This window comes from Verruconis gallopava (assembly GCF_000836295.1).
Source record: "Verruconis gallopava strain CBS 43764 unplaced genomic scaffold supercont1.108, whole genome shotgun sequence".
In the NCBI taxonomy this organism is placed as follows: domain Eukaryota; kingdom Fungi; phylum Ascomycota; class Dothideomycetes; order Venturiales; family Sympoventuriaceae; genus Verruconis; species Verruconis gallopava.
In genome coordinates, this window is record NW_015622244.1 from 211 (window position 1) to 27894 (window position 27684).

The window sequence follows — 27684 nt, forward strand, 5'->3', positions numbered from 1 at the left end:
GTAAATGAAGAATCAAATCAAATCAAATCAAAATCAACAATCGAAAACAGAGGGGAAAAGCATTGGATAGGAATCGAAGAGCTTGGAAAACGAGTAGATCATCTGCAGCAGGTGGAAACGCGCTATTGTTGATGTGAGCGGCCTATAGTAACTGGATTCCAGCTATCTAGTCCAGGTGCTATCTACAACCAAGATGAGGAGAGAGAAGGAAGGAAAAAGACTCAATCCTATGAGTCTTAAGGCTCTTTAAGCACTAGCCTGCATTAGAGCTAACCCCCCTTTGTAGTGCATAGTGGCGCAGCCCTAGTATAGGCATAGCCTGTTACACGAAAGCTCTATGACATGAAAACATGCCCTTAAGCGAACCTGCTAGCTTAACTACATACGGGCCACTCATGGCTAAAGAGCTATAGGAAAAGGTTTGGTAAAACCCAGGACGATAGCTGTGAATGCGGAGCGAGAGAGACACTGGCACATGTGTTTCTTGACTGCCCAACTCTTCGAGGGCTACGACAACGACTGCGGAGGAGGATAGGACCCCATCTTAATAGCTTATCATCTTTTATATCAGAGGATATAGTAGATGGAGAACTATATGCTATACTTGAATTTGCTGAAAAGTCTGGCAGATTTTGTAACAGAGACCTTTCATAATAAAGCTCGGTCACCTTAACACTACAAATAGGATGAGAGAAGAGGTTACTACAGAAAGACAACTCTAAGCAGGAACCAAACTTCAGGAAATAGATCCATAAAGAGGAATGCAAATAGATCACATGACTTGTATGTAGCCTGCATATCCTAACTAGGATGGTTCAGGGTAAATGACAATTCAAATCAAATCAAATCAATCTATAATAATATCCAATGAAATATAATATCATAAGAACAAACTTTCATCAGAAGTATATCTATTTATACTATTTTCCACTTCCTTTTGCTTCCTTGAACGCTGCACATCAGCAAATCTTAAGCACTACCTAGCTTAGGCTGGTCTTTCAGTGCGACACTGGTTTAATTTCGGCTTAGTCGTTGCTCAGCTTGCACCGCCACTGCTCTGGATGCTCGCTTTCAACTCACTCTTCCATCCAAATCTCGTTAGCTAATTAGCTCCAATTGTAGAGAGTGATAGAAAATCCTTACTATGATTCTCTGTTAGCTCTACGCGAATACGTTTCCAGTGGTGAGCTGGCAACAAAGCCCAAAAATAGGCAACATTTACCCAGAACTCCCAGCGTACTGTATCTCCCGGTTCACCCCCCCCCCCCCCCCCCCCCCCCCCCCCCCCCCCAACACACACACACCCACGAGCGGACGCTAATGACGCCTGCGTCCTGGTGCATGCGCCATTTTCGCTTGGGTCAACGACATCCAAAGTTATGTTAATAGATTTGTTGCAACGAAGAAAGCGTCGAGGTCAGCAAGTGTCATCGGCGCTTTGATCATCCTCTGTAAATGACGAGCCTTAACACAGGTATCAGTGCAAGGCACTGTGATAATTGTCGACATGGGCCCTTTGGTCAAATGGCATCTCAATCCGGCGAGACCAGTAGATGCAGCAAGAAGGCACATCGGTCTCGAGGAACAGTATCGAAAGGATGAAGCTTGCGTAAAGACGTTCAAATCCGGCTCATGGACTCCAAAGGATGAGCGATGCGCGATAAATGGTACACATTGTCTATAAGAACTATGGATGGCTATCACACCTCTGAAGTGTCTTTGCTATAGCCTATCGGAACGGAAGTTTCGGAGAAATCTTCTCCATTTTGTCTCAAGTTTTCCCACTGAGTTGTTGTTTTCTGCGCGTTGTTGCTGAGAGGTACTCGAAATACAGGTCCACCTGTCTAGAGCTGTGCCGAAAACTGAATAGAGACACCAATCGATGCTCTTTCGTCGAGCATATCGCGCTCGTGCGGCCTTGGATATGATCCCTACCTCGTCTCACGAAATGTCTCGCGCTCGTGATACTGCATCCTAATACACCACGTCGATACCGCTCCAAGACTGAGCAATGCAATCTATGCAATGCCACAAACAACCAATACTTTCTTGATGACATGCGAAGTAGTCCTTGACTCTCTCTGCCGGAATATTTACGAAAATATATGCATGAGAGTAGAGCTGGAGGGGTCTTCGTTGGCATTCCAAGTGCTGCGACCAGAGGCAAAAATATCCGAATTCGATTTTATCAAGGGTAGCGTGCGTCAAATTCCTTACTTTTTCTATATGTTTCGAAAATAGATCGAAAACTATTTATCACACGGCAGGAAACTTGACAATATCAAACCAGAGCAACCTAAAGTAGTTTTTCAAGAGCAAATGGTCGCTTGATCGAATTCGATGTTCCTTTCGTGTTTAGGTGATCCTGTCAGCAGTTGCTCAAGCCATTGCAGCTGTTCCTGTTGTGCTGCCAGCCATTCCGCTGTGTGACCTCTGATCGGCTCCAAGCCCGCCCTGAGCAGAGCGGGATTTACCCAGTTCAACAACTCGTTGACATATTCAACCTCAACCCCCTTGAGAGAGTGGAACTGCTTTCCAGCACCCTTCTGGTCCAACTTTTTGTTATATTCCTCCCGCATCTCCTCCCGTGATGGCAGATGGGCAATATCTGCTAGCACCACAGCTAGGACCTGCGCCTGGAAATCAAAAAGCGAGAAGTTGGCAGTATAATATGGCACTCCGATGAACGACAAGCTTGGATCCTGGATGTAGAAGATGTCCTTGTGCAAGTTGTGATACATGGTACCATCGGTGACAACTATGTCCCTGGATGCTTTGTCCACGGGCATAGAGTCGTCGTGGAACTGTGACAGGTACGGTAAGCTGATGTGGTAGCCGGTGCATAGTATTACGACATCAACCTCGCAGATAATGCCACCCGAAACCAAATGGAAGCGGGATGCCAATGGCAACCCTGTACCATCGACATGCTCAATCTTAACTACCTCTGGTACATGCGTCACTCCCTCGGGAAAACACATCAGCGGGACATCAAAACGGCCACCGCGACCGCTCTGAAACACACGGGCAGCAACAACCACGGCATCCCGAGCGATATCAACAGCCGAGGCACCAGTTCCAATCAACAGGACGTTCTTTCCACGTAGTCTCTCTGGCCCACGATAAGCCTTCGAATGAGAAACGTGCTCAGGGTAGCGCTGCCTGAGTTCCTTCAAGCCTGGAATGTCTGGAATTCGCGGAGCATGGTAGTGCCCTGTCGCCACGACCACCGCATCAAAGAGGTCTGATTGGCTCTGACTACTAGAGTTCAGGCTATCTCTTCGACGAGGCTTGCTCAGCAATTCCCATTTCTTTCCGGTTTTCTGGACTTTTACGATAGTTGTCTTGAAGTGAATATGCTGATCAACGCTGTATTCACGAGACAAGGCCTGGATGTATTGTCGCATGACATCGTGCGTTGTTATGTCAGGTGTTCCCGGCGGCCAGTCATACAGGCTCGTTTTCATCAAACGCGTCCAGACGTTGTTTCGAAGCCCAGGATGACATGGTCTACGCTGTACTGTCTTAGTGTACACTTGGAGATTGACATTTGCGCATTAGCTCACCCAGGTATATCATTTGCGGCCACTGCGTCATCGAAAGCTTCACCTTTTGAGGGATTGACAGCCGGCCAAGCAACTTCTGGCGGCTGGTTTTCGTTATACACCCTTATGTACATTAGTATACAGCTATAGCAATATCAGGACACTTGGAACTTACCATACTCCGCCTACTGTAGAGTTCCTCTCGAAAACAGTGACTGCAATCCCTCTTTTGAGCAAATGACACGCACTCACGACACCACTGATACCTGCCCCAATGATAGCGACCTGCTTTTTGCTTTTTGCTTGCATTGTTTTTAGGAAGTTGGTGATCTTCAAGGGCAGAGAGTATCAGAAGTGTAACGTAACCCATTAATGTTGCTCAGCGGCTCCCGGCTGTCTGTAAATCATTTTCTGTTGGCCTCCGTCTTGTCATCCGGGTAAGGCGATGGTTACTCAAACTAGCTTAGCGGCGGTGCCAAAGTCGATTCCGTTAGTATTGCGCAACTTTGACTCCACATCGTGCAATACTCATGTATCCGCAACCACCATCCCAACTCACTAAGATAATGCAGCTGCTACTCGTATTCATTGGACCAACTTGCAGTTGAGGACATTATTAATCAAAGTTAGTGCAGTCTTTATCCGACAGGTATACCGTCGCGTTGTACTCGTGGCGGGGTATCCGCTATCGCTTGTGCATGTAAGCTCTATACGGCACGATGGCGTGCCTCAAGCAGCTGGGCTGGCGCTCGAGTAGAAAAAGAAGTCGCAGCGCAGCCTGAAACTACACCATTACAACTTAACACAGTCTTTCTCTCCATCCAGTCATCTCATCAATCAATCATGACTCCAATTGCCATTGACCCAGCAATCAAAGATGTCGAAGAACCGCGAAAGGATACTCTAGGAATTCCTGATGCTGCTCGTCAACGATTGGAAAAGGCTGGAATTGATCTTTCCGCTGGATACCCTTACCGTCCTCTGAAACCGCTTTACCTGGATGACGTGTACAACATCCGGAGCAAAGATCGCGAATACGTCGATGCTGGATCCAGAGCTGACCCGGAGAAGAAGGCTCTACTATCAGCAGCATCAGAAGTCATTCATCTTACCAACTACATCGGTACCGAGATCCGTGGCCTGCAGCTGAAAGACTTGACGGATCAGCAAAAAGATGAATTGGCTTTGCTGATTGCTGAACGTAGCGTAGTGTTCTTCCGGGATCAGGACATCACTCCACAGCAGCAGCGTGAGCTCGGCGAATACTATGGAGAAGTTGAGGTTCACGTAGGTGTATTCAAATACTATCACAACGTGTCCATTAATAGAAATAATGCAGCCTCAAGTGGCCCAGGTACCTGGCGTCGTTGGTGTCACCGTTATTTGGCCTGACTTACAAGCCACTGAAAGGGCGGCGAATTTCCGCAATCCGGGTGGTGCTTCAAGATGGCACACAGACCTAGTGCATGAGCATCAACCCGCAGGTATAACCCACTTGCACAACGACACTGTGCCAACCGTTGGTGGAGATACACTTTGGGCATCTGGTTACGCAGCGTACGAAAAGCTCTCTCCGGCTTTTCGGAAACTCATTGACGGCAAGACCGCCATTTACCGATCGGCTCATCCATATCTAGCACGCAGCAAAGAACACGAAGGCCCTAAGTATGTTGAGCGTGAGCACCCGCTTGTACGTGTGCACCCGGCAACCGGCTGGAAAGCTCTTTGGGTTAATCGCGCGATGACTGACCGTATTGTCGGTTTTGACAAACCTGAGAGTGACGTGATTCTGGGCTACTTGTGCGATGTGTATGAACGAAACGTGGACATCCAGGTACGATTCAAGTGGACACCACGGACGTCTGCTCTCTGGGATAATCGTATCACGATCCACAATGCTAGTTGGGATTATGCAGGAAGCGAGCCTCGTCACGGAACAAGGGTAACATCGCTTGCTGAGAAGCCTTTCTTCAAGGCGGATGCACCGACGAGAAGAGAAGCTCTGGGCCTGCTCGGCGACGACGAGAAGAAGGAGTTGGCATCGGCCTAAACCAGAAGCGCCTTAGCAAACAATCTGAGCTACAACGCTGTCTCTATAAGCAAATAACAATTCAGTGTTTTTAACAACTCGTGCTTGACTCAGTTAGGGTGTAACAAGTCCCCATCTAAGGTCGTGGTATGAATCGTGTCGGCCAACCGAATTGGTAGAATGTCAGCACGCAATATCAGCCTTGTAAGAGGCAAGAATAGCACCACAATCAACCATGCCTAAAGGCCTAAAAAGGTCGAACTAGCGTCTTCCTCTGATAGCGAACACTAATGCCGACAATACAATCGTCTCCTTGAGGAAGATTATCATGCCCAGCTGTACATTGCACCATTTGAGGCGCAGATGAGCACTGCTTTGTTAACTCGGTTCCTTTAGCCCTAGATGCATTGACGTCAATGATGTTCCGCGACTACAAAATGCAGCTGCTGCGTTGGTTTAGGAAAGCTCGTGCACCTAGCACTTCATATTTGGGTCGATATCATCTTTTACCGATCATGACTACCAGCAAAGCCACAGAGGAAGCCTTAGCGCACCCTGCCGAGACTATTGAGGAGAAACCGAAACGAAGATGGGTTTCGTACATTTGGGATACGCTTGACAAAAGTCCGGAGGAAAGACGCTTCCTATTCAAGCTTGATGCGGCGATCTTGACCTTCGCATCCTTGGGTTACTTCATCAAATATCTAGACCAAGTCAACATCAATAACGCCTTCGTTTCTGGAATGAAGGAGGACCTTGGTCTTTATGGAAATCAGCTCAACTACATGCAAACATGTTGGACTGTAGGATACGTGATCGGAGAGATTCCAAGCAACTTGATTCTTACGAGGATTCGACCACGTTACTGGATTCCAACGATGGAATTGATTTGGGGCGTCCTGACGTTCAGTCTCAGTCGGAAAGAGAGCGCTCGCACGTATGTTTATTACAATGCAAGCAAGACATTAGCTTATTCATCTAGAATCTACATCCTTCGATTCTTCGTTGGGCTCGCTGAGAGCACGTTCTGTGGTAAGAAGTCTCTTAAGAGCACAGCTTGATTTTGGCTAATCAACCAGTAGAGTACGATCCAACCTGAGACGAGGGATCTAGCACCAATTATCGGCACTGGCTCGTTATCTAAGCTCTGGCTCCGGTGCCGTAATTTGCTTCTCACCGTTGCAGTGAGTGATCGTCAAGTGCTAACATCGCCATCAGACCCAGGCATGCAATATATCATCGGCAGCTGGTACCGCAAAGATGAGCTTGCAAAGCGCTCATGTATATTCCACACGAGTAGTGCCATCGGTAGCATGTTCTCTGGATATCTCATGGCAGCCGTATACAAGCTTAACGGAAGGTATGGCTTTCGAGGTTGGCAATGGCTCTTCATCGTTGATGGGGCAATTACATTACCAGTCGCTCTGGCTGGGTATTTTGTGCTCCCAGATGTACCAGAGATCGCGAAGCCATGGTATCTGACGAAGGAAGAGATTGCATTCGCACAGAAGCGTATGCAGCTCGAAGGCCGTAAAGGCAGGGCGCCGTACACCAAAGCGAAGATCAAGAGGATATTCAGCACCTGGCACATATACCTACTAACCTTACTCTATGTGTAAGTATTTCCTTCATTTCCCAAAGTCATATGCTCACGCAGCAGGAAAGCACTTTCAACAATGGCAATCCAGCAAGTGCTCAGCCTGTTTTTGCACAGTATCTGAAGGCATCAAAACATCCAAAGTACACTGTGCCTCAGATTAACTCCTATCCTACAACCACGTATGCCGTACAGGTTGTTACAACACTCACATATGCCTGGACATCCGACTCAGTCTTGAAAGGTGAACGATGGCCACCCATCATCTTCGGCGGAATCATGAACATCATTACAGCCGCATCGTTGGCGATTTGGAATATTCCACATGGTTGGCATTGGGCTTGCTACATCCTGGCTGGTTGTGGTGGCGGGCTCAGTGGTCTCATCATGGCATGGGCGCACGAGATCTGTTCCGACGATAACGAAGAACGTGCTCTTGTGATTGCCACCATGAACGAAATCGCGTACGTCTTCCAAGCATGGCTGCCACTTATCATATGGAAACAAGTCGAGGCACCTAGGTACCACAAAGGATTCACCGGTGTTACGGTCATATCTGCAGTTTTGATTATCACCGCTCTGGTGGTGAAATACTTGCATAGGAGGGAGTCATTGAAGAAGGAGCAACAGAATGTCAATGGTCAATCTTATGGAAGCAACGATGAGATTGAGGAGACGATTGCAGTATATCATGATAACAAGAGGAGCTGATGTTAGCCCACTCCTTGTGTGCAGTGAGTAAATAGCCGATTATAAACCGCTCCTTGTTCCCTAGCTGCATCTATCGCCTGTCATGTAACCCACATGTAGAAAATTTGACAATAAAACTGTGGATAGCGTCACTCATGAGCTCACTCTTGTACATGGCAACGTCTTTGAGTCGCTACTTTTGTACATGAAGAAAATTTTTGCACAGCTTACACGGCACGCGATGAATTATCTCTCGAGGATTGAAGCACGATGATAAGCGGAAATCCATCAAAAATGAGAGAGAAGGATAGAGCTATGAATTCGCGCATTCCGGTTCGATGCGACCAATGGCTTGATCATAGCCACAGCATAAACTCCTAGAGCTTGATTGCGCAGGCTTTGTTCAGTCATAGCACGAAGATATAGCAGCTATGTGTATAGGCAAAAAAAGTAAATGTGCTGTGCACAGCGACCTCGTTGGCTCCGTCTTTCGGACTATAGCTCAATTTACTCCACCAACGTAGACGGAAAGTAGGCAAAGTTCTCAAATTTGTTATATGTTCGGTAGCTGTTCGTGCTACCGAGATAGCATCATAGCTTAAATATATATTCTCGGATCATCGGATCAGCGCTAATTAAGCATATCAATATATGCTGTTCGTGTTTTCGACATTACAAATTGTACATACCATCGACTGGGAAAGCCATCAGTTCGATTGGACGCACAGCAGCTATTTAAGACGAAGTCTGCCATCTACTTGGGACCATCTGGCAAGCGGAAGACGTGTTTCTTTTTGTAATAGTAAATACAGAGCTCTTTGGTCGTGATATTGAGATCCATATTTAGACAGACAATTAATTAATTGACAAGTTCATTCCTTCCCTGTCTTAGCCTCTGCCACATAATCACATTTCGATAGCACTGGGTAACTGATTGGATGTGGTCAAGTTTTCCAAAGCTTTCCAAGGACTGCACCACCCTCTATTGCTGAGGATGCCCCTGCGCAAGATAATGGAGCATTTGAGTGGTAGCTGTCCTCGAGAAAGATAATATTCGCGGACTCGTTCTTCCAAGTGCCAAGCTCATCGAGCTACATTAACTTCCACTTTTCAACATGATCAACATGACTAGGGAATCGATTTAGGACTGGGTCCCGATCTTGAAACAGAGCCCGCAATTCGCTTATGTTGCTGGTCTTGCTGATATTTGATGGCAGATCGTCCGGAACTCATAGGACCATGTTGTTGTCCAGATCTGAAGGAGTATGCCACAACATACGAACTTGGCTTGATCCAGAGGCAGAATGCGGGCTGTGTGATGAACTCTCGTCAATTTTTCTCTGCGACTTGGTCCAGGACAATTTAATGAGCCAGGTCTCCCGCCGCTCAAGGTTCAAATTTGCCCCAACTACGCTGTTCGACAAACAGATCTTAGACAGTCACAACCAACTACAAGATTACCTTTGTAGACTGTTCCAGATTGGCCAGTAAACTCGGCGGTCAAAACATCAATTGACTGGACTGATTCTCCAAAAATGACCTTTATACCTAGTACTGGTGGCATGCAAAGAGCATGGGAACGTACGTCCAGTGCCAGGGCAATTATTTGCGGGGCTCAATCAGCTTGTCGGACCATGTATCGATGCCATAGCGACACTATGGGTTGTAATCCACACAAGCGGCATATTTTCAAAACCTCAATCTGCAAAAGTCGTAAGAAGTTGCTTAAAAGACATTATCGAGGCTGCGGAAATGAGTGATTTTGATGCTTCAATAAATATATCGCCAAGTATCGAAGACGCAAGCGTATTCAAAGTTGCAAGAGTAAAGATTGTTCAATATTTCAAGGCAACGGGTTTGGTGCGCCGTGATATCACCAGGTTGTAAGCATTACCTTTGTGGCTAGTAATTTCGGAGCACCAATATGCATAGATGGGTTCCAAGGCTCCTAGGGGTGGTGCTAACATTCCATGCGTGCTATAGCAATTTGGAAATTTCCAATTCAATATATTCAATTCACTGATGGTAACATGTTTGCATATCTAGCAATCGCTTCCGCAACGGCTCCAACTGTCGTCTGTGCTTCGAGAATTCTCTCTTAACAACAACTCTGGCCATGGATTTCAGTTCAAGGGCACTATGACCCGACCAACGTAAATACTTCGACCAAGCCACCTGTTAATCCGAAAAGACCGTAGATGCGGCAATAGAGCGCCTCAGTCTTAGAGAAGGGCATTCAAGCGCAGATGAAGCTTGCGTGAAGACGGTTTAATTCTGTTCATGTAGTCCAAAAGATGAGCGGCAAGCGGCAGGCGTTACACCTAAGTATTATGGCTATTATATCTCTTATTCGTCGTTGCCATCGAGTCAGTCAAGCGACCTTTGCGAACGAGTCGCTCCTAGTTAGCACAATGAAGCAAGTCACGAAGGCGACTACGACATTGACCGTAGCCTCGTCCACCATCAAGATACCCTCGTCTGAGAAGGCGTGTTTCGCTGCGTACTCCCCAACTTTGACCTTCTGCTGACCCCGGACTTTGGTACAGTACCTTTTGCTTCTGGCTGCTTGGTGCATCTTCCCAAAAGTACACCGTGTTGTCTTTGATGAAGGTCTCCGACTTGCGAGCGATACCGACTGAATGAACTTGAAGAAAGTGGCTGAATTATGGAGATCCGGGTGGGAAAATCGCTTTGCGGACGTTGTGCGTGAAGATTGCGCCTGTGATCTTGCAAATCTCGTCACTCCCGCTGGTTACCATGTGGACCGGACGGATGATTGAGTTGCGTGTAAGCTTGAATATCGTCCAGGGCTTGCTTGACGCTGCCTCCTTGGCCGTTTTCATGTGGTGGTACTCGAATGGGAGATCGAGCTGCTGTAGAATGGTACTAATGTCTGTCCTTGTGGCGCCTCCTCGCGCTTGGTGAACCCAGTATGCTTTCAGCGGCACGAATGATGCATTATCAGCCACGGGGTATTGTTCGGGCTTCAGAGCGGTCATGATTGTTCAGCTCAGCTATTGAAATGCGGGTTCCGGGGTTTTGATCGATGGTTAGTGCGTCTTTTGCACTCAAGACGACTCCGTACCATTTATGTCTATCATGCTGTCAGTTTGTTGCATGTGGGTGCCTAGCTAAGCTAAGCCATGCAAAGGAATCGCTGTTATGCAGGGTACAAGAAGGAAAAAGGAAGCGATTGTCATGCAAAAGGTTGCATTGATTGTATGAAGGATTGGATTGTTATTGTTCGGTTTCCATCCTGAAGCAGCTTGTAGATATGTAAAAAGCGCCACTTCGAGAGATCAATGCTGGCAAGGAAGTTGGCAATCAGAGAGCGTCAGAGTGAACTGGCACGGATAAACCACGGAGCTCCCGATCGGAATGGTCATGCTACTCGTTCTAGGTCTATATTTCATGACGCCTGTGCGAGGTATGTACGAGCCAACGATGACGTTCAATGAGTTGTCGAGCCATTTTGAACGCGGTCTTGAGGCGGACTCTAGATGGACTGTCATTGCGGCACAAACCAGCTGTCTCATCGCTTGACAAGATCCACGGTCGCCAGCACCTGAATCGTCCACCAGTGAACAAGACTTTGAGAAAAGAAGTACGTGAGTTCCCTCCTCCAACTTCTATGACCTCGTCTGGCTGCTTCGCTATACAAGAATCGCAAGCAATTGTGTGGAATCGACAATTCGGTTGCCGATGATCGCTTAATCAAAAGCGATTCTTGGCATCTGCGGAGTTTGCTGCTGAAAGGCAGAGTTATCAAGCAACATCATTGGGGAGGTCAGTGTACGCAGATGAGGTCTGTTGATTCTGAGCCAAAACCTACATTTAGGCGGAGAGATCGTTTTGAGCCGGGCACAATGAGGCATCTGTCTGCCGTTAGGGCTTCAACGCTTTCTCCTCGACGTACACGATGAGATTTAAGCTACTTCTCGGACAACTCAAATACACCAAGCTCTCAAACGACGAGAGATGAAGATTCTGTAAATTTTAACGACCCACGCTTTATAACCCTGCTTGAAGTCAGGGACACTTTCATGCGTAGCTCTGTTGGCGTAAGTGAAAAGGGAATTACGGAGGATAACAAGAGTCTTCGTGCAACCTTACTAGAGACAGACTAACTCATCCACCTCAACTCTCTATTTGACGATAATGTGTTCAGCAAGGCCTGCGACAGGATAGATATCCGCAACGAAGCCATGATTATACAGGACCTCGCGATCGGTCAGTTACTCTTTCCATCAGCTGAGGCTCTAGCGGCATATAATCCCAGACTCGAATGTCTTATTGAAAGTGTCCGGGAGGCGTGGGGGAATGCCGTCCCTTTGATCGATACTTATCCGAGCCTGACTAATTCGTGGGCTTCAAATGCGAGGCATACATATGACACCAATTTAGAAAACGGTCACCTTTTGCTGGCGACATCATTGTCGGCGATCACGTCTTCAAGACAACGTACCATATGCACCTCCCGTTGCTAGCGTGTGAAGTGACATCCGGTACTGCAGCGCTTGATGTCGCACACTGGCAGAATGCTCATAGCATGACCCTTACGGTCAGAGCGATTGTCGAGCCTTTTTCGACTTTTGAAGCGTGAAAGTGAGCCCAATAGAAAGATCTTGGCCTTTTCCATCTCTCGTGACAACCGATCGGTGAGGATGTATAGCCACTACCCTGTGATCGAAGGAAAAGACACCACCTTCTACCGAGATACGATCCACGAGTGCAGCTTCCAAGAATTAGACAGAAAAGAGAAGTGGACGTCATACAAGTTCACGAAGAAAGTCGCCAACACAGGGACGTCCATGCACTTGGAGAGAATTCGATCTACCCATTTACGAGCTCCCGTCTGATTCCGACTTGGAGGCCACGATAGTCTCGAATCATTCCAGACGCTCTCAAGGGACGGAAAGTCATCATCTCTTGGAAACTTTCACGGAGCAACAATCCTTACCACCGGATCACGACAGTACACCTGGCATCATTGACGCAGGAGGCATCAGGGTGAAAACCTTGCTTACAGGACAAGGGCATCAATAAAGCCTTGAAAAACGTATGCGAAACACGTAGTCACGACCGCAAAGCAATCTCAGCATATTTTTTTTTTTTGGAACATTTTTTACTCACCCAAGCTGCCTGCGCGAAACTGGCAATGGGCGAATGCAGCTCATTCGTCTTCCAAGAGGAATTCTTTGCCAAATTTCTCCCTCTGGCGAAAATTCCGATAAAGCCCGGTAAAAAGAATCTTTAATCGCTGCTACGCCCAAAGCAATGGTTACACCATACAATGCACTGGGATCGGATGACGCGTCGCCACTCTTTCGTAGCATGTGCTGCTCCGATAAATGGTGCCTAGGTCAGCTTTCGATGATAGAATTTAAATCTTGTCAGAGAAAGATGAGTGGTTAGGACGGTTCCCAACCTGGACACGGAGCACGTCGCAGGATCTCCCACAGCACATGAGAGGCGTCATTTTGTTTGCCTCGGCTAACCCGGAAGTCCAATTAATAGAAATAGTTTTCAGAGCCTAGGCCAAGCACTCTTCAGATTAGGGAGTGCAGAGCAAGTTCGTGCAATATTTCTTCGTGGGTAAACTGCTTTCGTTCTTGCCCTCTTCGCGAAACGCTTGATCTTGATGCACTACACTAGCTAGTACTTACGCCATGTAAAAGTGAGATAGATTTTACACGAGTCGCATGGTTGCGAAGCAAGTTATCCTGTCCATAGGCTACTGTAAACTTCTAAAGTATGGTGGATGGCGAACAATGAGGTGGTTCGACCTGCACGACGTGTCACCCAACTCGGGGAAAGCGATCCGACCGCTGACATTCGGAACAATTATCAGCGAACGTCCACAGGCTTTGCACCCTGCACATTACCCCAGCTTTCCGAACTGCGATGCGCGATCTTCGGAGAATGATCGCGCGATAACTTTTATATTTCTCACTCTGCCTATATCAGCGCCCTTTGGAGCTTATCGAAGAATAGATCGCGTGTAGTAACAATGTCGAAAGTGCTTGACTACAAGGAAGGTACCGCTCCCCCGCGTTCCAAGGAAGAGACTGAGCCAACAAGCTACCAGTATCGACCCACAGATCCGCAGACTCGTGCTGGGTAATCCTGTACGGTAAAGTGTACGACGTCACCTCATTTCTATCGAGTCACCCCGGTGGCTCCAAAGTTATCCTCCGACTCGCTGGCACCGATGCCACGGAGGAATACGATCCGATACACCCTCCAGGCACGCTTGAGGATGCTTTGCCCGCCTCAGCATGTCTGGGTACGGTAGATGAAGCCACATTGCCGAAGGCAGAGAAAGCGCCTGCACGCAACGAAATAGACGAGGAGAGATTGCCGACGCTGGAAGAGTGCCTGAATTTGGATGACATAGAGGCATTGGCGACCAGAAAGATTTCTAAAAAAGCTTGGGCATACTACTTTTCCGCCGCCGATGACCTATTTTCCAAGTCTTTCAACAATACCGCATACCGCAAGATCCTGCTACGACCCCGCGTGTTTGTCGATTGCGTCAAATGCGATACATCCACCACATTCCTTGGACACAGGGTTGGGTTGCCAATATATGTCTCGCCTGCCGCCATGGCGCGGCTGGGTCATCCGGATGGCGAACATGGCATAGCAAAGGCATGTGCAAAGTACGGCGCTATGCAGCTCATCTCGAACAATGCGAGTCAGCGGCCAGAAGAGATTGTCGCCGGAGCAGGGCCGGACCAGATCTTTGGCTGGCAACTGTACGTCCAGGACGAGCGCCAAAAGTCCGAGAAGATGCTGCAGAGAATCAACAAACTTCACAGCATCAAATTTGTTTGTCTAACTCTGGATGCGCCCGTTCCGGGGAAACGCGAGCACGATGAGCGAGAGGGAATGAACATAGCGGCGAAGTTGCCGGTGACTTCGGCCGTCAGAAACGAAGCGGACTACGACGCCGAGGGTCTGGGTTCGTCGTCAGGACCGGTGGGAAAAGCAATGTTCGCTGGCACGGCCGCCGACTTGACTTGGAAGAACACCATGCCATGGCTAGCCCGGCATACGAAGCTGCCCATCGTGCTGAAGGGCATTCAGACGCACGAGGACGCGTACCTAGCCTCGTTACATTTCCCACAAGTTCGCGCCATCATTCTCAGCAATCACGGCGGACGAGCCATGGACACCGCTCCACCAGCCGTGCACACCTTGATGGAGATCAGAAAATACTGCCCCGAAGTGTTCGAGAAGCTCGAGGTGTGGGTGGACGGGGGAATCAAGAGGGGAACGGATGTAGTCAAGGCTCTGGCGTTGGGTGCAAAGGGCGTCGGAATCGGACGCGCTCCTTTGTTCGGGCTCGGCGCAGGGGGCACGGCGGGAGTGGAACGGGTGCTCAACATCTTGAAGGCGGAGACGGAGACGGCCATGAGACTGTTGGGCGTCGAGAAGGTCGAGGAGCTGGGCATGCGCCATGTGAGTACACCCTGGAAAACCCGTGCTTTGCGTTCGACACAGCTGATCGTGACGCAGATCAACGCGCGAGCGTTAGAGGGCGAGATCTACGACGGCCCTGCAGGCTTGTCTGCAGACTATTTGGGAAAGATTCAATCGAAGCTGTAGCTTAAAGAAGCGTTCTGCGCTGGAGCCAACATGCAAAGACGTGGAACAGTTCATTCGCAACACGCTAATCTGATCGACCACCTGGCTGATTTCATGAGGCAGGCTAGTGGGTCTGCGGATTCAATTTTGATTGCGGCTGTCTTGACTCTGTGCTCTTTGTCGCGCGCAGGACCAATCTTTGTAGGTATAATCTCAGCTTGAAATGCTGCTTGCCTATGCGGCTTTGTGGAACCACACGTGATAGATCGGTCGAACAATCTCAGCTCGTTCGGATACGGTTCGAACACAAATGATTCTATTTTTGATGAACATCTACGGCGGCCTCAATGAAGACTTTCTGCCTATGATCGTCTGGATAGATCGAGTGCAGATCAGATGCAGTTCATCAGGCATTGATCGCTGAAGCTTTGACTAGCGAGGATGGAATGGATCTGCGAACGGAGAGGATGGAATGGATCTGCGAACGGAGAAGAAAAAAATCCGGTATCGCGACATTGAATCACAGGAGCAGTTCGCCAAATTTCATCAATCTTGAACATCTTCATGACCATCATGAACATGGCCCATTGCTCTGATATACGCTCGTCGAGTGACGTTCGTGGTCAGAACAATTAAGTTAGCTGCTTGTAGCACGTGAGTGATGGTTCTCCAACCAAGTTAGTTCTACCGCGTTGCCGGTTTGGCGTCGATAACGGCGGAGTGACGGCGGGCTGAGTAAAAAAAGCCCCATTGTGGCCTCATCGGTTCTATCGGTGTGGTCTTCGCGAGCGAAAGATCGTGTCGCTAAAGAACATGTGCTGTCAAGCAGGCACATTACTGGCTCTCTCTGCAGCTCCGCCAAGTCAAACTGAGCATCTGGACATGCACTCGGCTGAGGCCAAGGCTCTTCTACACGTCGACTCAGCCTCGCGCGACCGTGGCCGTCGCGTGTATGCCGTTGCTGCGACTCAGCAGGGCGGGGATGTTCTCCCGTGCAGCTCGATAAGCATGCTTCTATCTTCTGTCTGTGAACCCTCTTACCCTATGCTTCCCTGTTCGTCCGTTTCCGTTTCGTTGCAAGCATGGTAGAGCCGTTCTCACTTGCGGTCAACGTTATACAGATCATATCCGCGTGCGCTTCCACCATCAAAGCCATCGACCATCTCATCCAGCAGTATGCGGACGCTTCGACGAAGCTGAAGTCCTTATCTGCGAAAGCCAGCCTGGTCAAGGTAACGCTGAATGAACTCAGCAAAGCCCTCACGGGTCAAGACTCGTTCTTCGCGAAAAAGATCGAGGACGATGCGGAGCTCAAGGGCGCCATCGACCAGACCTTGACGGGATGCTGGACCGTGTTTCTCCTTCTCCAGAAGGAGCTTGGGAAGTGGATGCCAGACAAAGCAAAGGACGCCAACTTCAAACAAAGAGCAGGTCTGCTGTTCAACGACGAGATCATCCAGGACTATCGAAGCCAAATAGAGGGCCATGTAGAAGGGCTGAAGACAGTCTTGGTGTGCCTTCAAGCGTGAGTGTTGCCATTGTTCAAGCCTTGGTAAAGCTTGACGCTAAAATCAACAGAAAAACGGTGGCGGAGACTCACTCCACCCTCCAACATGCCAATGCGACCCTTGAGAAAATAGCGAATGCCACTCTCCAGATCCGCGAGGAGCACAAGGAAATGTGCTTCCCGGAGTCCGTGTACGAAGGCTACACGACATTTGAACAGGACAAGGAATTCGATGGTGCGCTGCTCAACAGTTCGGCGTACAGGGCGGCCTTCCAGACGGCGCGTAAGAACAGTTATCTGAGCGTTGGCGAGGTCTCTCCGGGTGCGACGTCCTCGCTGTCATCGATGGCTCGACGCCAGGCTCAGATGGACTTTCTGTCAGACCAAGTGCCCGAACAGCAGACCTGCGCGTCGGCAGAGGTGCATGGCCCACATGATCTGCTCAGCGCAGAAGCAATCGGTGATCTCATAAGTTTCGGTGACGATGACGACGAGTGGGAGGCTCAGCCGTCTACACCGTCAAACAGCGGGTTCAAGGACTTGGTTGGTCTTACTTGGGACACGAAATCGACGAATTCACATCTTCTTGACTCAAAGGAATCATTTTTGATAGCTGATGGTCAAACCGAAACGTCCTCTTCTCGAACGGGTGGACCTTCAGCTTCGCGGGCAGCATATACAGCTCATCCGGCATCCCATTTAGACTCTCTACTTGACGAACTGTTGAGCGACTCAACTGTTCAAAGCAAGAAGATTTCGCATGACAAACTTGGAGGTAGGAGAGACTCCGGCCAAGCGGAGGTTGATCAAGTTTCTAGCATCCAAAGTGAATCGGCCTTTCGAACCGTTCCCGTCATTGCGTCACACGCCGAGGGGGAGGTTGTCGAGTCCCCGCACGAAGGTCTGATTTCGGATCCAAAACGTGTTGAAGAAAAGATCCCCGTACTGGTCGATGGCGTTGCAGAAAGGCCGGAATCGTCTGCTTCCAGCGCTACTAACTGCGCAACCGTCTCGAGCCCAATCACCGGGTCGACCTTGAACTCACCTACCTTTAGCCAATCCATCCCATCGCCAATGTCCCCAGACCTGTCAGTTCGTCTAATACCAGTGGATCATCGCTTCAATAATCTACCAGACTACGTCCCTGAAGGGGATGAGCGTACACGTGAGCGTCTACTTGACGCTATGCTGCTATGCGCTCAGTCTCAGGATGCTGAAGAACAGCTCGCTTGGGCCGAAGACAGCCTGCGGTATTTGGCCGTGCAAGATTCTCACGAGAAACGCATAGCGGCATTGCAGGTTAAGAGGACGGAAGCCGAAATTTCAGAATCCAGTGGGGATACTTTGCTGCGTTTGGAGGCTTCCCGCATGGTTGACGACTTGAGGCGCATGGAGTTTGGCAAAGCTTACTTTCTAACTGCCAGGTACCTGACTGATGGGGAGGAGCGCGAGCATATGTTCCTTCTAGCCTTGAGTAAAGGCTATTATCGGTCGCAGTATTACCTGGGGCAGCTATCGGAGCAGCGAGGTGTATTGGGTGATGCTTTGATGAGATATCGAGCTGGAGGCGCTCATAACGATGCCGCCTGTCTACATGTGAGTTCAAGTGGAAGCTTTGATTGCGAGAGGCTGCCATCGTTGCCAACTACTCTTCCGGAGCTCTGCGTCTGATTCCGTAGAATATTTGCTAACTTTTGGACGTAGAGGTTAGCAGAAGCGCATTTCGACGGTCTGCTGGGCATCAAGAAGAACAAGGAAGAAGGTCTTCGCATTCTCAAATCTGCTGTCGCTACATCTGATAAGGACTATCCAAACGCGTTGCACGTGAGTTTACAACGAACATATTCATTTTGATTTCGCAACTGAGTTTGCCCAAAGCACCTGGCCACGCTTTACCTGGAGCCTTCAGGCTCGAAGTTGAAGGGCTTGAACACCAAGAGTTTGGTCCAGCTCAATGTTATTGAAGCGATGAATTTGTTGCGCAAAGCAGCACTTCTAGGTTATGGGCCTAGCCAACTTCGTCTCGGCCAAGTCCATCGTTGCGGCTACTTTGATCCTAAGGAAGCCAGAAAGGCCGAAAAGGCATCCACTAAAATCTCACGATCGGGTAGTAGATGGGGTAGACGGCGCTCATCAATGTCCACGACATCATCGGGGGGAGCATGCGATGCTCCTATCGATCCCATTCTTGCAATGCACTACTTGCACCTCGCTGCCCGCCGGGGACTACCTCAAGCTGACTACGAGATCGCGCACGATCTGCTCTGGAACAGTGGAAAACTGACAAGACAACAAGAGAAACTCGCTTACACGCACACGGTGCGAGCCCTACTGGGCGGTGTACACCTCGCGAACGGCTTGATGGGAAAGCTCTTAGAAGAAGGTATTGGCTGCAGGAAAGACGAGGTCGAGGCTGAAAAATATTACTTCAAGAGCAGCACGAAGGGGGACGACTGGGCGCGCGCGAGATCCGAGGCACTGCGGAACCGAGGCGTAGGCATTGACGGTGGAGTCCATGGATACAGTCGACCGTACAAGTAAACCGCTTCTGTGGGGTTTGTGAGACTCTTCCCCATCTTCACGCAAATGCTCTGACGTATCTTGGGTCTTTCAGTACAATGAAGCGCAATGATCGGGGCTTTTGGCCGCGGAAAATGCAGGGGTGCAGGTAGCTGCGGACGTCGCCGTGCGAGGTAGCCAGACGAAGATCTTCGTTCACACAAACACTTCGGCCTTGTGCAAAAACTTTGTCAATGGTAACTCGGGGGAAATTAACAAAGCCGCAAGCGCATATGGGCTTACGAGCAGCCTGACAAAGCTATGGTGCGACAAAGAACCAACGCAGCTTGAGGCATTGCGGCTGCTGTTGGAGAGTTGATCTTCTGGGAGGCAGGCCTCGAGATGTTCTAGGCAACATGCAAATACGCGTGACTTCAAGCACGACTTTGAAAGTTGCAAGTTAGCTTCGTGAGATGCTATATGAAGTATACTAAACTGTTGTAATCATAAAGTTGGCCTCAACCGTCAGGAGGACAAACGAAGCGGCGGTGTCGAGGCCAACAGTCGAAAGTGTCGTCGCCCAATCAGGCTTGCTACACTAGACGTGCAAGATATGATGCCGAGCGTGTAATTGTTTTTTTTTTTTTTTTTTCATTGATATTATTTGGAAAATTCTTTCTCCCTTTGGGCTTCTTCATTTATCGTTCAAAGGGAGTTGGCTGTTCTGCATTTGCGTTCTTGTGGACCATCGTTTGGGGAAGCGTCAACTTCCAAAGCCTCATCAGGTAGAAATGTATTTACCGTGAGTTCTGTGACCGGTGAGCAACGAGCTCGTTGCTCGATATGCTGCTGCGGTTTTGAATCCTTAACTCAGAATGCTTGAAACACGTTCACGCGTTGTGTCGCTGACATGCGTTTTGGAAATCGACTTTGCTCGCTGCAATTCACAGTGCTTCTTTTGTCCAAACTCATCATCGTTTGCGATTGTCGCCAGTTGAATTTCGATTCCAGAATCATTCGTCAAGGGTCTCAAATTCATTACTGTCGAAGTCACGCCTTGTGCTATGAAGAGGTAGGAGAGATATTGTTGGAGGCGGACAAGGACACACCGTTCCTAAAGCTATACAAGTGACCTCTTCTAATGGCATCCTGTAAGCTAGCACTTGAATCTTGAACATGTCGGTGGGAAGCGTGCGAACCACAAGGCAGGCAGAAATTGCTTTGCTCGAAACCATACATATATGTACTGAATGGAGTTAGGTGAGTCGATGAAGGAGGAATTTAGGTGAGAATTGTCCGCGTTGACGGAGTAATTTTGTTGTTTGACAAGAGAGTCCCAAATTGACCTCGTAGTAGTGTAAGGTCATTCATTTTTACTTGCCAATCTACGAATCAATTACATTCACACTCCGTAGGTTCAGGTGGAAAAGGCAAAGTGTGTCAGCCTTGTCAATCAACCAGCCTTCCACGTGCGTCGCGCTAGTTCTAACGTCGCGTCGTGTTGGGTGTTCCAACGTTTGGAGGAACATCAATCAGCCCGAGCTGTGGCCAGCGAACGGCGTCGCGAGACTCTTGCAATTCTCACAACGCACGCAATGCTACCAGAAGAGCTTTTGCTGCTGATTGACAAGCAATTCCCGTGCCGTGCGGTGCAGGTGCGCACTCTAGGGGCTCTCCTTTGCGTACGTTGGCAGTCCCACGACCGGCCTTTGCACTTGCGAACCAATTCGAGCTGACTCTTCGCCAGAATTCGACAGCGCGTCCACGAAATCTTGTTATCCATGGCCTCGAAGCGACCGGAAAGACTTTGATCACACGTGCTGTTCTGGAGACCCTGAAGATCCCGCATGCGGTTATCGATTCGAAAGAATGTATCACAGGACGACAATTGCTTGAGCAGACTGTCACTACTGCTGCAGGTGCAGTCGAGACGTACCATCATGCCAACCATGCTCATAACGGACGCTGCGAGAACCTCAACTCGCTATACGTACAGCTAAGCGCAATGCTGGAGGACGGCAAAGAACTCGTCCTAGTCTTTGACGGGATTGACCACCAGAGGGATGCCCCTCCAACTCTTATCCCTGCGCTGGCTAGGTTTGCAGAGACGGTATGGACACAAACAACTGCATGTTTCGCACTGTAGCATGACCATGCTAACGAGTTGAAAGATCTCTAGCCTTACGATTATCTTTATCCTCTCCGTTCCTTCGCCTCGATACTACCACTCTCCATTGATTCCGCATCTTCACTTCCCGCCATACTCCCGTGCCGAATCGATTCAAATTCTCTCACTTTCTCCCGAGAAAATATTTCCAGATGGTCTAGATCCCAATGCTGCGTACACGGCAGAACAAGCGGCTGAGGACGATGCCTACGTCTGGGGCCGATTCTGTGGGGTAGTCTGGGACACTTTGGCCAAAGGAGCCGCGCGAGACTTGATCAGCTTCAGGAGCACATGCAAAAAGTTGTGGAAGCCTTTCACAGCCCCAATTGTGGACGGAACGTTTGGTACACGAGACTTTGCACGTCTGATGGTCTCTCGACGTAGCCTTTTCCAGGACGACAGCGTGCTCGTGCACAATCTTGTTCCACGCGAGGTTCCTCAAAAAGAGACGGAGAAACGTGATACCACATCCTCGCGCACCATGATGCATGACCTCCCTTACTATGCGAAGTACATACTCTGTGCCGCCTACCTAGCATCCTTCAATCCGGCAAAGCAGGATCCGATCTTCTTCATGCGCACCGCCTCCTCGATAAAAAAACGCAAACGCGCCGCAGGTGCTTCAACGTCCAAATCCTCGAAACATCGCCGAATCCCTCGTTCTCTTCTTGCACCCTCTCCTTTTACCCTTGATCGCATGCTCGCTATCTTGCATGCTGTAGTTCCACACACCGTACCTCAAAGTTTAGATATCCTGGCACAGGTTGCGACGCTAGCGAGTTTAAGATTGATTGTTAGAGCCGGCGCAGGGGCAGCGAGTACTGGGGAGGTAGATGCCGGAAGTCGGTGGAGGATTAATTGTGCGTGGGACGTCGTGGTTGGTTTGGCAAGAGGCGTGGGGTTCGAGATCGGAGAATTCGTTGCGGGTGGGGAGTAATGAGTTAACTTCGGTGGTGTAACAGACCAGGCCCATGTTCAGGGCCATGCAACCATGCGCAAGAAGTATGTATAGTGCGAGGTTCGTGCTAAGAAGACTCGGAACCCATGCACCGAGTTCAGCTCCGGCCTTTTCTCCCCATGTTGGTGTGAGGGCAAGTATGTTATATGACCCAGCTATACCAGATCAACTAGCTGGTACAGCCTGTGCTTTGAGCTATCCTCGAGCACGAAGTCCGATTATATGAAGTTCCAGCTATCAGAGACTGCTCACGATGCCTGCCGACGAGCGAGCCAGGATGCGTGGTATTTGCAACTCGCGACAAGAAAGTTGGCTGTTATGTTGGCAGGTCAGGAAACAACTGAATTCCCGGAGCCATGAAAAAGAAAAGAGCCGTGTAGTTGCTTCAGAAGGCGCTATGTAATTAACCATACACCACAGACAATAAAGATACTAAGATCCTGATCAATGGTCATACTCTCCTCCTGGGAATTATGTAGGCGGGGAGTATATAGCTGTGAAAATATTATAAAATTAAATAAATTATCTTTCACTCCTGAACAAGTCAGAGGGAGACTTGACAAGGCTTGTAGGTGTGTACTTTTAAACTTCTTAGAGATGCTCATCTATTAAAAACCTGGTAGCAATAATATGGCTGATATTTTTTTAAGCTGATTTATAGGTCTAATTAGGGTGTCTGGTGTCCCACGGTACGGTTGTTACGAAGTAACATAGGAATCACGTGGAAGAAAAACGATCATGTTGATCATTCATGATCGAGGTGATCAGTTTGCATTAGTGCAAGACTATGATTCGACCAGAGGAATTTGACGAATCAGGGATACAGTTGTGATCAGTCTGATCATTTATGATCGGGATGATCGCTGGGTATAAGGCAACAAGGATATCAAGAACGAGGTCTATATAAACATCCTGTCTCTACCGATATAACACTCTTCGTGATTTAACTGTCTAGCATAGCTAGTAGTTAGTTTGAATACATTCTCATACTCTTGAAGCTCAGACTACTCTAAGTCATAAACATAACTATCTTATTGTATTCCTTCCACAATAAGCTCTTGTTATACATTGTTCCTCTGCTCTAGGAAGCTAAACCCTTCCGAAGTGGCTTACACTAGTGAAGCTAGTCGGTATTGGGAAAGTGTTCCTAACAACGGTATGGTACGGTATTTACCTATGTGGTACCGTACCGTACCGTTGACATCGTTTTTAGTAGTTTTTTATGGTAGTAAAAGTTGCAGGTTGTAGCATTATTTGAACACTTTATAATATATTCTATATAAGTATAAATATAAGTTATAACTGTAAGGGATTAGTAATAGAAGTGTGAGATAGATGGTTGTTATTCAAGAATATCCGCTAGCTCCTGGGAGTCTCTCTTCTGAGTTGCCTTGAAGAAATATGTGTCACAGTGAGTTCCAGTGACTGACCAGCCTAAGCTAGGCAGTGCGTAAGATTGCTGATGTGCAGCGTTCAAGGAAGCAAAAGGAAGTGGAAAATAGTATAAATAGATATGCGTTTAATAAAAGTTTATTTTCATAATAATGTTATATATTATTATGTGTTATTTGTTGGTTGGTTTTCATAAAATACAATCTTTTGAGAGAGGAATCATGTGATGTTTCTGCAACCTTCTGGCTTGATCAGCAGATTTTTTATACCCCGCAGCCCTAAGTAACTAACTGAGCATTAGCCTTCAGCCTGATTAACATCTTCAGCGCGGGTTCCAGGCTTAAGCAGATTGTAATAGAACTCTAATACAACTTTACTGCTCTATACTTAACTTATTTCTACCTTAGTGGAGCGTTCATATTACAATGCGGCTCCTAAAGGCATCATCTGTTGGCAGCTTTAAGCTGGTTTACTTCCCTGATGACAGCACTCCTCCATATGCAATTCTCTCACATACCTGGAGCGAGGGCCAAGAAGTCACATACAGCGATCTAATGGCCGGTACTGGCAGAAAGAAGACTGGCTTTGCGAAGATCCGCTTCTGTGCGGACAGAGCGGCATATGATGGCTTTGCTTACTACTGGATAGATACCTGCTGTATTAATAAGTCTGACAGCGCAGAGCTTCAGACAGCGGTTAACTCAATGTTTCGATATTACCAACGCGCGAAGAAGTGCTACGTATATCTATCAGATGTCCAAGTGCCGGAAGAGGTTGCTGACCCCCAGGCTTTCCGAATACTATGGGAGGACAGCTTTCGACGTAGCAGATGGTTCACGCGAGGCTGGACGCTGCAGGAGCTATTAGCGCCGCCTATCGTGGAGTTCTTCTCCAAGAATGCGAAACTACTAGGCAGTAAGATATCATTAGAGCGAGAGATTCATGACATCACCAAGCTTCCCATCGAAGTCCTTAGAGGACAACGGAAGTTCTCCACTTTCAGCATAGAAGAACGACTGGAGTGGGTCGCTCCACGCACGACTACATTAAAGGAGGATAAAGTATATTGCCTTCTGGGGATATTTGGAGTATTCCTGCCCCTTATATATGGAGAAGGTGAAGAGCACGCGAAATACCGGCTGAGAGAGGAGATAGCGAAACGGCAGGAAAGACGAGGCCTAGAGCATCTGCAGGACTTAACAGGTATAGGCTTAAGCGTAGTGTTCCACCTCACGGCGCCAGGAGCTAACCATATATAGTTGCCTTGCCACTACCCTTTCCACGAAATGAACAATTCGTCGGACGAGAAGAAGAACTCAGGATTCTTGAACATTTCCTCCTCCCGAATACCCACCAACGTTTGACTGTATATGGACTGGGCGGGTGTGGGAAATCCGCACTTGTACTTGAGTTTGCATACCGCACACTCGCCCGACATCCTGGATACCTTATCTTCTGGGTGCCTGCTATTAGCAAAGAAACCTTTGAGCTTGCATATCTCGAAATCGGAACACTGCTTAATATGCCGGGCTTGGGTGACGATAATGCAGATATCAAGCGGCTGGTTAAAGAGACGTTAAGCTTAAATAAGCGAAATTGGCTGATGATTGTGGACAATGCGGATGATACTGAGATACTGATGAGCGGTAAAACTCGACTACTGGATTACATTCCGTATGATAGTGGCAAGATCATCTTCACATCGCGAAGCAGGAAAGCGGCTACTGTTTTAGCCCCGGCAAAAACCCTGGAGTTGCAGGATATGGGCGGGCTGGAAGCACGGCAGCTGTTTGAGCGGCGCATCTCGAAACGGGCATTGCTCACCGATGGAAGAGCTGTGGATGAGCTGCTTGAGAAACTTGCTTATCATGCACTTGCTATTGTGCAGGCTGCGGCTTTTATAAATAGTAATGAGACCTCGGTTACAGCATATATCTTATTGATGCGAGATACGGAGATAGGCGCTTTTGGCGAGAGTTTTGAAGACCCAGGTAGATACCGCGAAATGGACAGCACGATTGCTAAAACATGGTATATCTCATTTAATCAGATTTAAAAGGAAGACCCACTTGCTGCGGAGTACCTCTCTTTTATATCATGTATAGATCGAAGCAATATCCCAAAGTCACTATTACCTGTAAAAGGGTCTCCACTGCAGCAATTGAAAGCGATCGGGATGCTGAAAGGATATGTATTTATTACAGAGCGGTAACAGGCTCTACCTGGGCTAGGCGGTGAGGTGTGTTTTGATATGCACCGGTTGGTCCATATGATGTCAGCGAAATGGCTGGAGGACCATGATGAAAAGAAGGGTTGGATAGTTAAAGCCGTGGAGAGGCTTAAGGAGGTTTTGCCGTACGGGGGGCACAAGGAGAAGGAGACCTGGTCGATGTACCTTCCGCACGCAATCCACTTGGCCACTTTAGAGACAACAGTGGATGATGCGGCAAGAGCGTCGTTTTTTGAGCGGATCGGATATTGCCGATCGACGCTGGGGCAGTACTGGGAGGCAGGAGCGATGCATCGGCAAGCGCTGGTGTTAAGAGAAAGAAGTATGGGCAATAAGAATATTTTGACGCTGAGCAAGAACAACTTCGCGGTAGCACTAGGCAATCAAGGCAAGTACGCAGAGGCGGAATCAATGCACAGACAGACACTGGCAACCAGTGAGAAGGTGCTTGGTGTTGACCATCCAGACACGCTGACGACCATGAACAACTTGGCGGGAGTTCTGGGGCGCCAAGGCAAATACGCGGAGGCGGAATCGATGCACAGGCAGACGCTGGCAACCAGTGAGAAGGTGCTTGGTGTCGACCATCCAGACACGCTGACAAGTATCTACTGCCTTGCTTATCTTCTCGCAAAGCAACATCACTACGCCGAATCTGTTGATTTGTATAAGAGAGCATATACTAGGTACAGCTCTATCCTTGGGGAGGACCATCCCACCACACGTGCGTGTCTCCAACATTATTCTGCACTCCTTGCTTCGCGGGAGCAGTCTCTTCGTACAGAACAAGCCATCTGCGCCGAAAGCGGGGCTTCTGGCAAGACATCAAAGCTGTCACGTGCTCAGGGCAAGCTGGGCATTAGGAACTCGAAATTTTTCTAATATCTATGAATCATAGCTTAGAAGAGCGCGTATGATAGAGATATTCTCTTTTTGCAAGACTGGCTCAGGTATGGGTATCATGAAGCTTCGCCATGCCACATTATTCTAATACTAGTAACTTGCTTATTTGACTTTACTCACTGCTTTTATGTTCTTTTAGAGATATTGAAGGGTTTTAGTGATCTTCTTCTAGCTACTTTTATCTCTACATATAGCTGGACTATCCTTTTTCTAAAATGGAAATGTGAAGTGTCTTTTTATCTTAGCAAGGGCAGCTCGTTTGCCTTTGGAGGTTCTTAAGACTATATCTGTATCTAGATCTCTATCTTATTCTATTGATTGTCATTCACTGAAAGGTTGCTTGACGATATCTAATATTTGCGTTTTAATACTGGTAGGCTTTAATGACTCCTGGGATCGGGTGAACGCTATGCACATAAATATACTGAGTAATATGGCTTTTAAAGAAGTAGTTTTCGATCTTGAAGTAGAAAGGGGGGAGGAATATTTGAATATTATTTGGGATGTTTTTTGAAAACAAAAGCACTTATTATTGTTATGCTCTGCTTTAAATTAAGTTAGTAATTACAGGGATTGC

General features: G+C 48.2%; 7 protein-coding genes across 8 annotated transcripts; 6 read left to right on the forward strand and 1 right to left on the reverse strand.

The window, feature by feature from the left end:
• The first annotated feature begins 4244 nt into the window (after positions 1-4244).
• Positions 4245-5673, forward strand: PV09_09645 (uncharacterized protein). The gene is made up of 2 exons (XM_016363747.1): positions 4245-4832; positions 4885-5673. The coding sequence occupies exons 1-2, from the start codon at positions 4389-4391 to the stop codon at positions 5593-5595; spliced, it is 1155 nt and encodes a 384-aa protein (XP_016208418.1). The 5' UTR covers positions 4245-4388; the 3' UTR covers positions 5596-5673.
• A 4851-nt stretch (positions 5674-10524) lies between these two features.
• Positions 10525-10860, reverse strand: PV09_09646 (uncharacterized protein; the record flags this gene model as incomplete). The annotated part of the gene is made up of 1 exon (XM_016363748.1): positions 10525-10860. One exon carries the CDS (start codon positions 10858-10860, stop codon positions 10525-10527), a length of 336 nt encoding a protein of 111 aa, XP_016208419.1.
• A 2562-nt stretch (positions 10861-13422) lies between these two features.
• PV09_09647 (uncharacterized protein) lies at positions 13423-15940 on the forward strand. The gene is made up of 3 exons (XM_016363749.1): positions 13423-13899; positions 13950-15325; positions 15383-15940. The coding sequence occupies exons 1-3, from the start codon at positions 13872-13874 to the stop codon at positions 15470-15472; spliced, it is 1494 nt and encodes a 497-aa protein (XP_016208420.1). The 5' UTR covers positions 13423-13871; the 3' UTR covers positions 15473-15940.
• Positions 15941-16521: 581 nt separating this feature from the next.
• On the forward strand, positions 16522-20084 carry PV09_09648. 2 transcript variants are annotated; one of them, XM_016363751.1, is made up of 5 exons: positions 16522-16976; positions 17030-18554; positions 18663-18782; positions 18837-19513; positions 19573-20084. In XM_016363751.1, the coding sequence occupies exons 1-4, from the start codon at positions 16534-16536 to the stop codon at positions 19497-19499; spliced, it is 2751 nt and encodes a 916-aa protein (XP_016208422.1). In that variant the 5' UTR covers positions 16522-16533; the 3' UTR covers positions 19500-19513; positions 19573-20084. The 2 variants fall into 2 exon arrangements, with proteins under 2 accessions (XP_016208422.1, XP_016208421.1); XM_016363750.1 differs by having other exon boundaries at positions 18837-20084.
• Positions 20085-20983: 899 nt separating this feature from the next.
• On the forward strand, positions 20984-23127 carry PV09_09649 (uncharacterized protein). The gene is made up of 3 exons (XM_016363752.1): positions 20984-21139; positions 21205-21567; positions 21629-23127. Exons 1-3 carry the CDS (start codon positions 21053-21055, stop codon positions 22559-22561), a joined length of 1383 nt encoding a protein of 460 aa, XP_016208423.1. The 5' UTR covers positions 20984-21052; the 3' UTR covers positions 22562-23127.
• A 1272-nt stretch (positions 23128-24399) lies between these two features.
• Positions 24400-26030, forward strand: PV09_09650 (uncharacterized protein; the record flags this gene model as incomplete). The annotated part of the gene is made up of 2 exons (XM_016363753.1): positions 24400-25177; positions 25234-26030. 2 exons carry the CDS (start codon positions 24400-24402, stop codon positions 26028-26030), a joined length of 1575 nt encoding a protein of 524 aa, XP_016208424.1.
• Positions 26031-26246: 216 nt separating this feature from the next.
• PV09_09651 (uncharacterized protein) lies at positions 26247-27432 on the forward strand (the record flags this gene model as incomplete). Its single annotated transcript, XM_016363754.1, has 1 exon — positions 26247-27432. One exon carries the CDS (start codon positions 26247-26249, stop codon positions 27084-27086), a length of 840 nt encoding a protein of 279 aa, XP_016208425.1. The 3' UTR covers positions 27087-27432.
• Positions 27433-27684: the final 252 nt, after the last annotated feature.

Bases quoted from the DNA above. Each gene is read 5' to 3' on its own strand.
- PV09_09645 (XM_016363747.1), top strand. From the start codon at position 4,389: ATGACTCCAATTGCCATTGACCCAGCAATCAAAGATGTCGAAGAACCG. The intron at 4,833-4,884 runs GTAGGTGTATTC...GAAATAATGCAG, and splicing joins ATGGAGAAGTTGAGGTTCAC to CCTCAAGTGGCCCAGGTACC.
- PV09_09647 (XM_016363749.1), top strand. From the start codon at position 13,872: ATGTCGAAAGTGCTTGACTACAAGGAAG. The intron at 13,900-13,949 runs GTACCGCTCCCC...ACAAGCTACCAG, and splicing joins AGTGCTTGACTACAAGGAAG to TATCGACCCACAGATCCGCA. The intron at 15,326-15,382 runs GTGAGTACACCC...ATCGTGACGCAG, and splicing joins AGGAGCTGGGCATGCGCCAT to ATCAACGCGCGAGCGTTAGA.
- PV09_09648 (XM_016363750.1), top strand. From the start codon at position 16,534: ATGGTAGAGCCGTTCTCACTTGCGGTCAACGTTATACAGATCATATCC. The intron at 16,977-17,029 runs GTGAGTGTTGCC...TAAAATCAACAG, and splicing joins GTCTTGGTGTGCCTTCAAGC to AAAAACGGTGGCGGAGACTC. The intron at 18,783-18,836 runs GTGAGTTTACAA...GTTTGCCCAAAG, and splicing joins ACTATCCAAACGCGTTGCAC to CACCTGGCCACGCTTTACCT.
- PV09_09649 (XM_016363752.1), top strand. From the start codon at position 21,053: ATGCTACCAGAAGAGCTTTTGCTGCTGATTGACAAGCAATTCCCGTGC. The intron at 21,140-21,204 runs GTACGTTGGCAG...ACTCTTCGCCAG, and splicing joins CTCTAGGGGCTCTCCTTTGC to AATTCGACAGCGCGTCCACG. The intron at 21,568-21,628 runs GTATGGACACAA...ACGAGTTGAAAG, and splicing joins TGGCTAGGTTTGCAGAGACG to ATCTCTAGCCTTACGATTAT.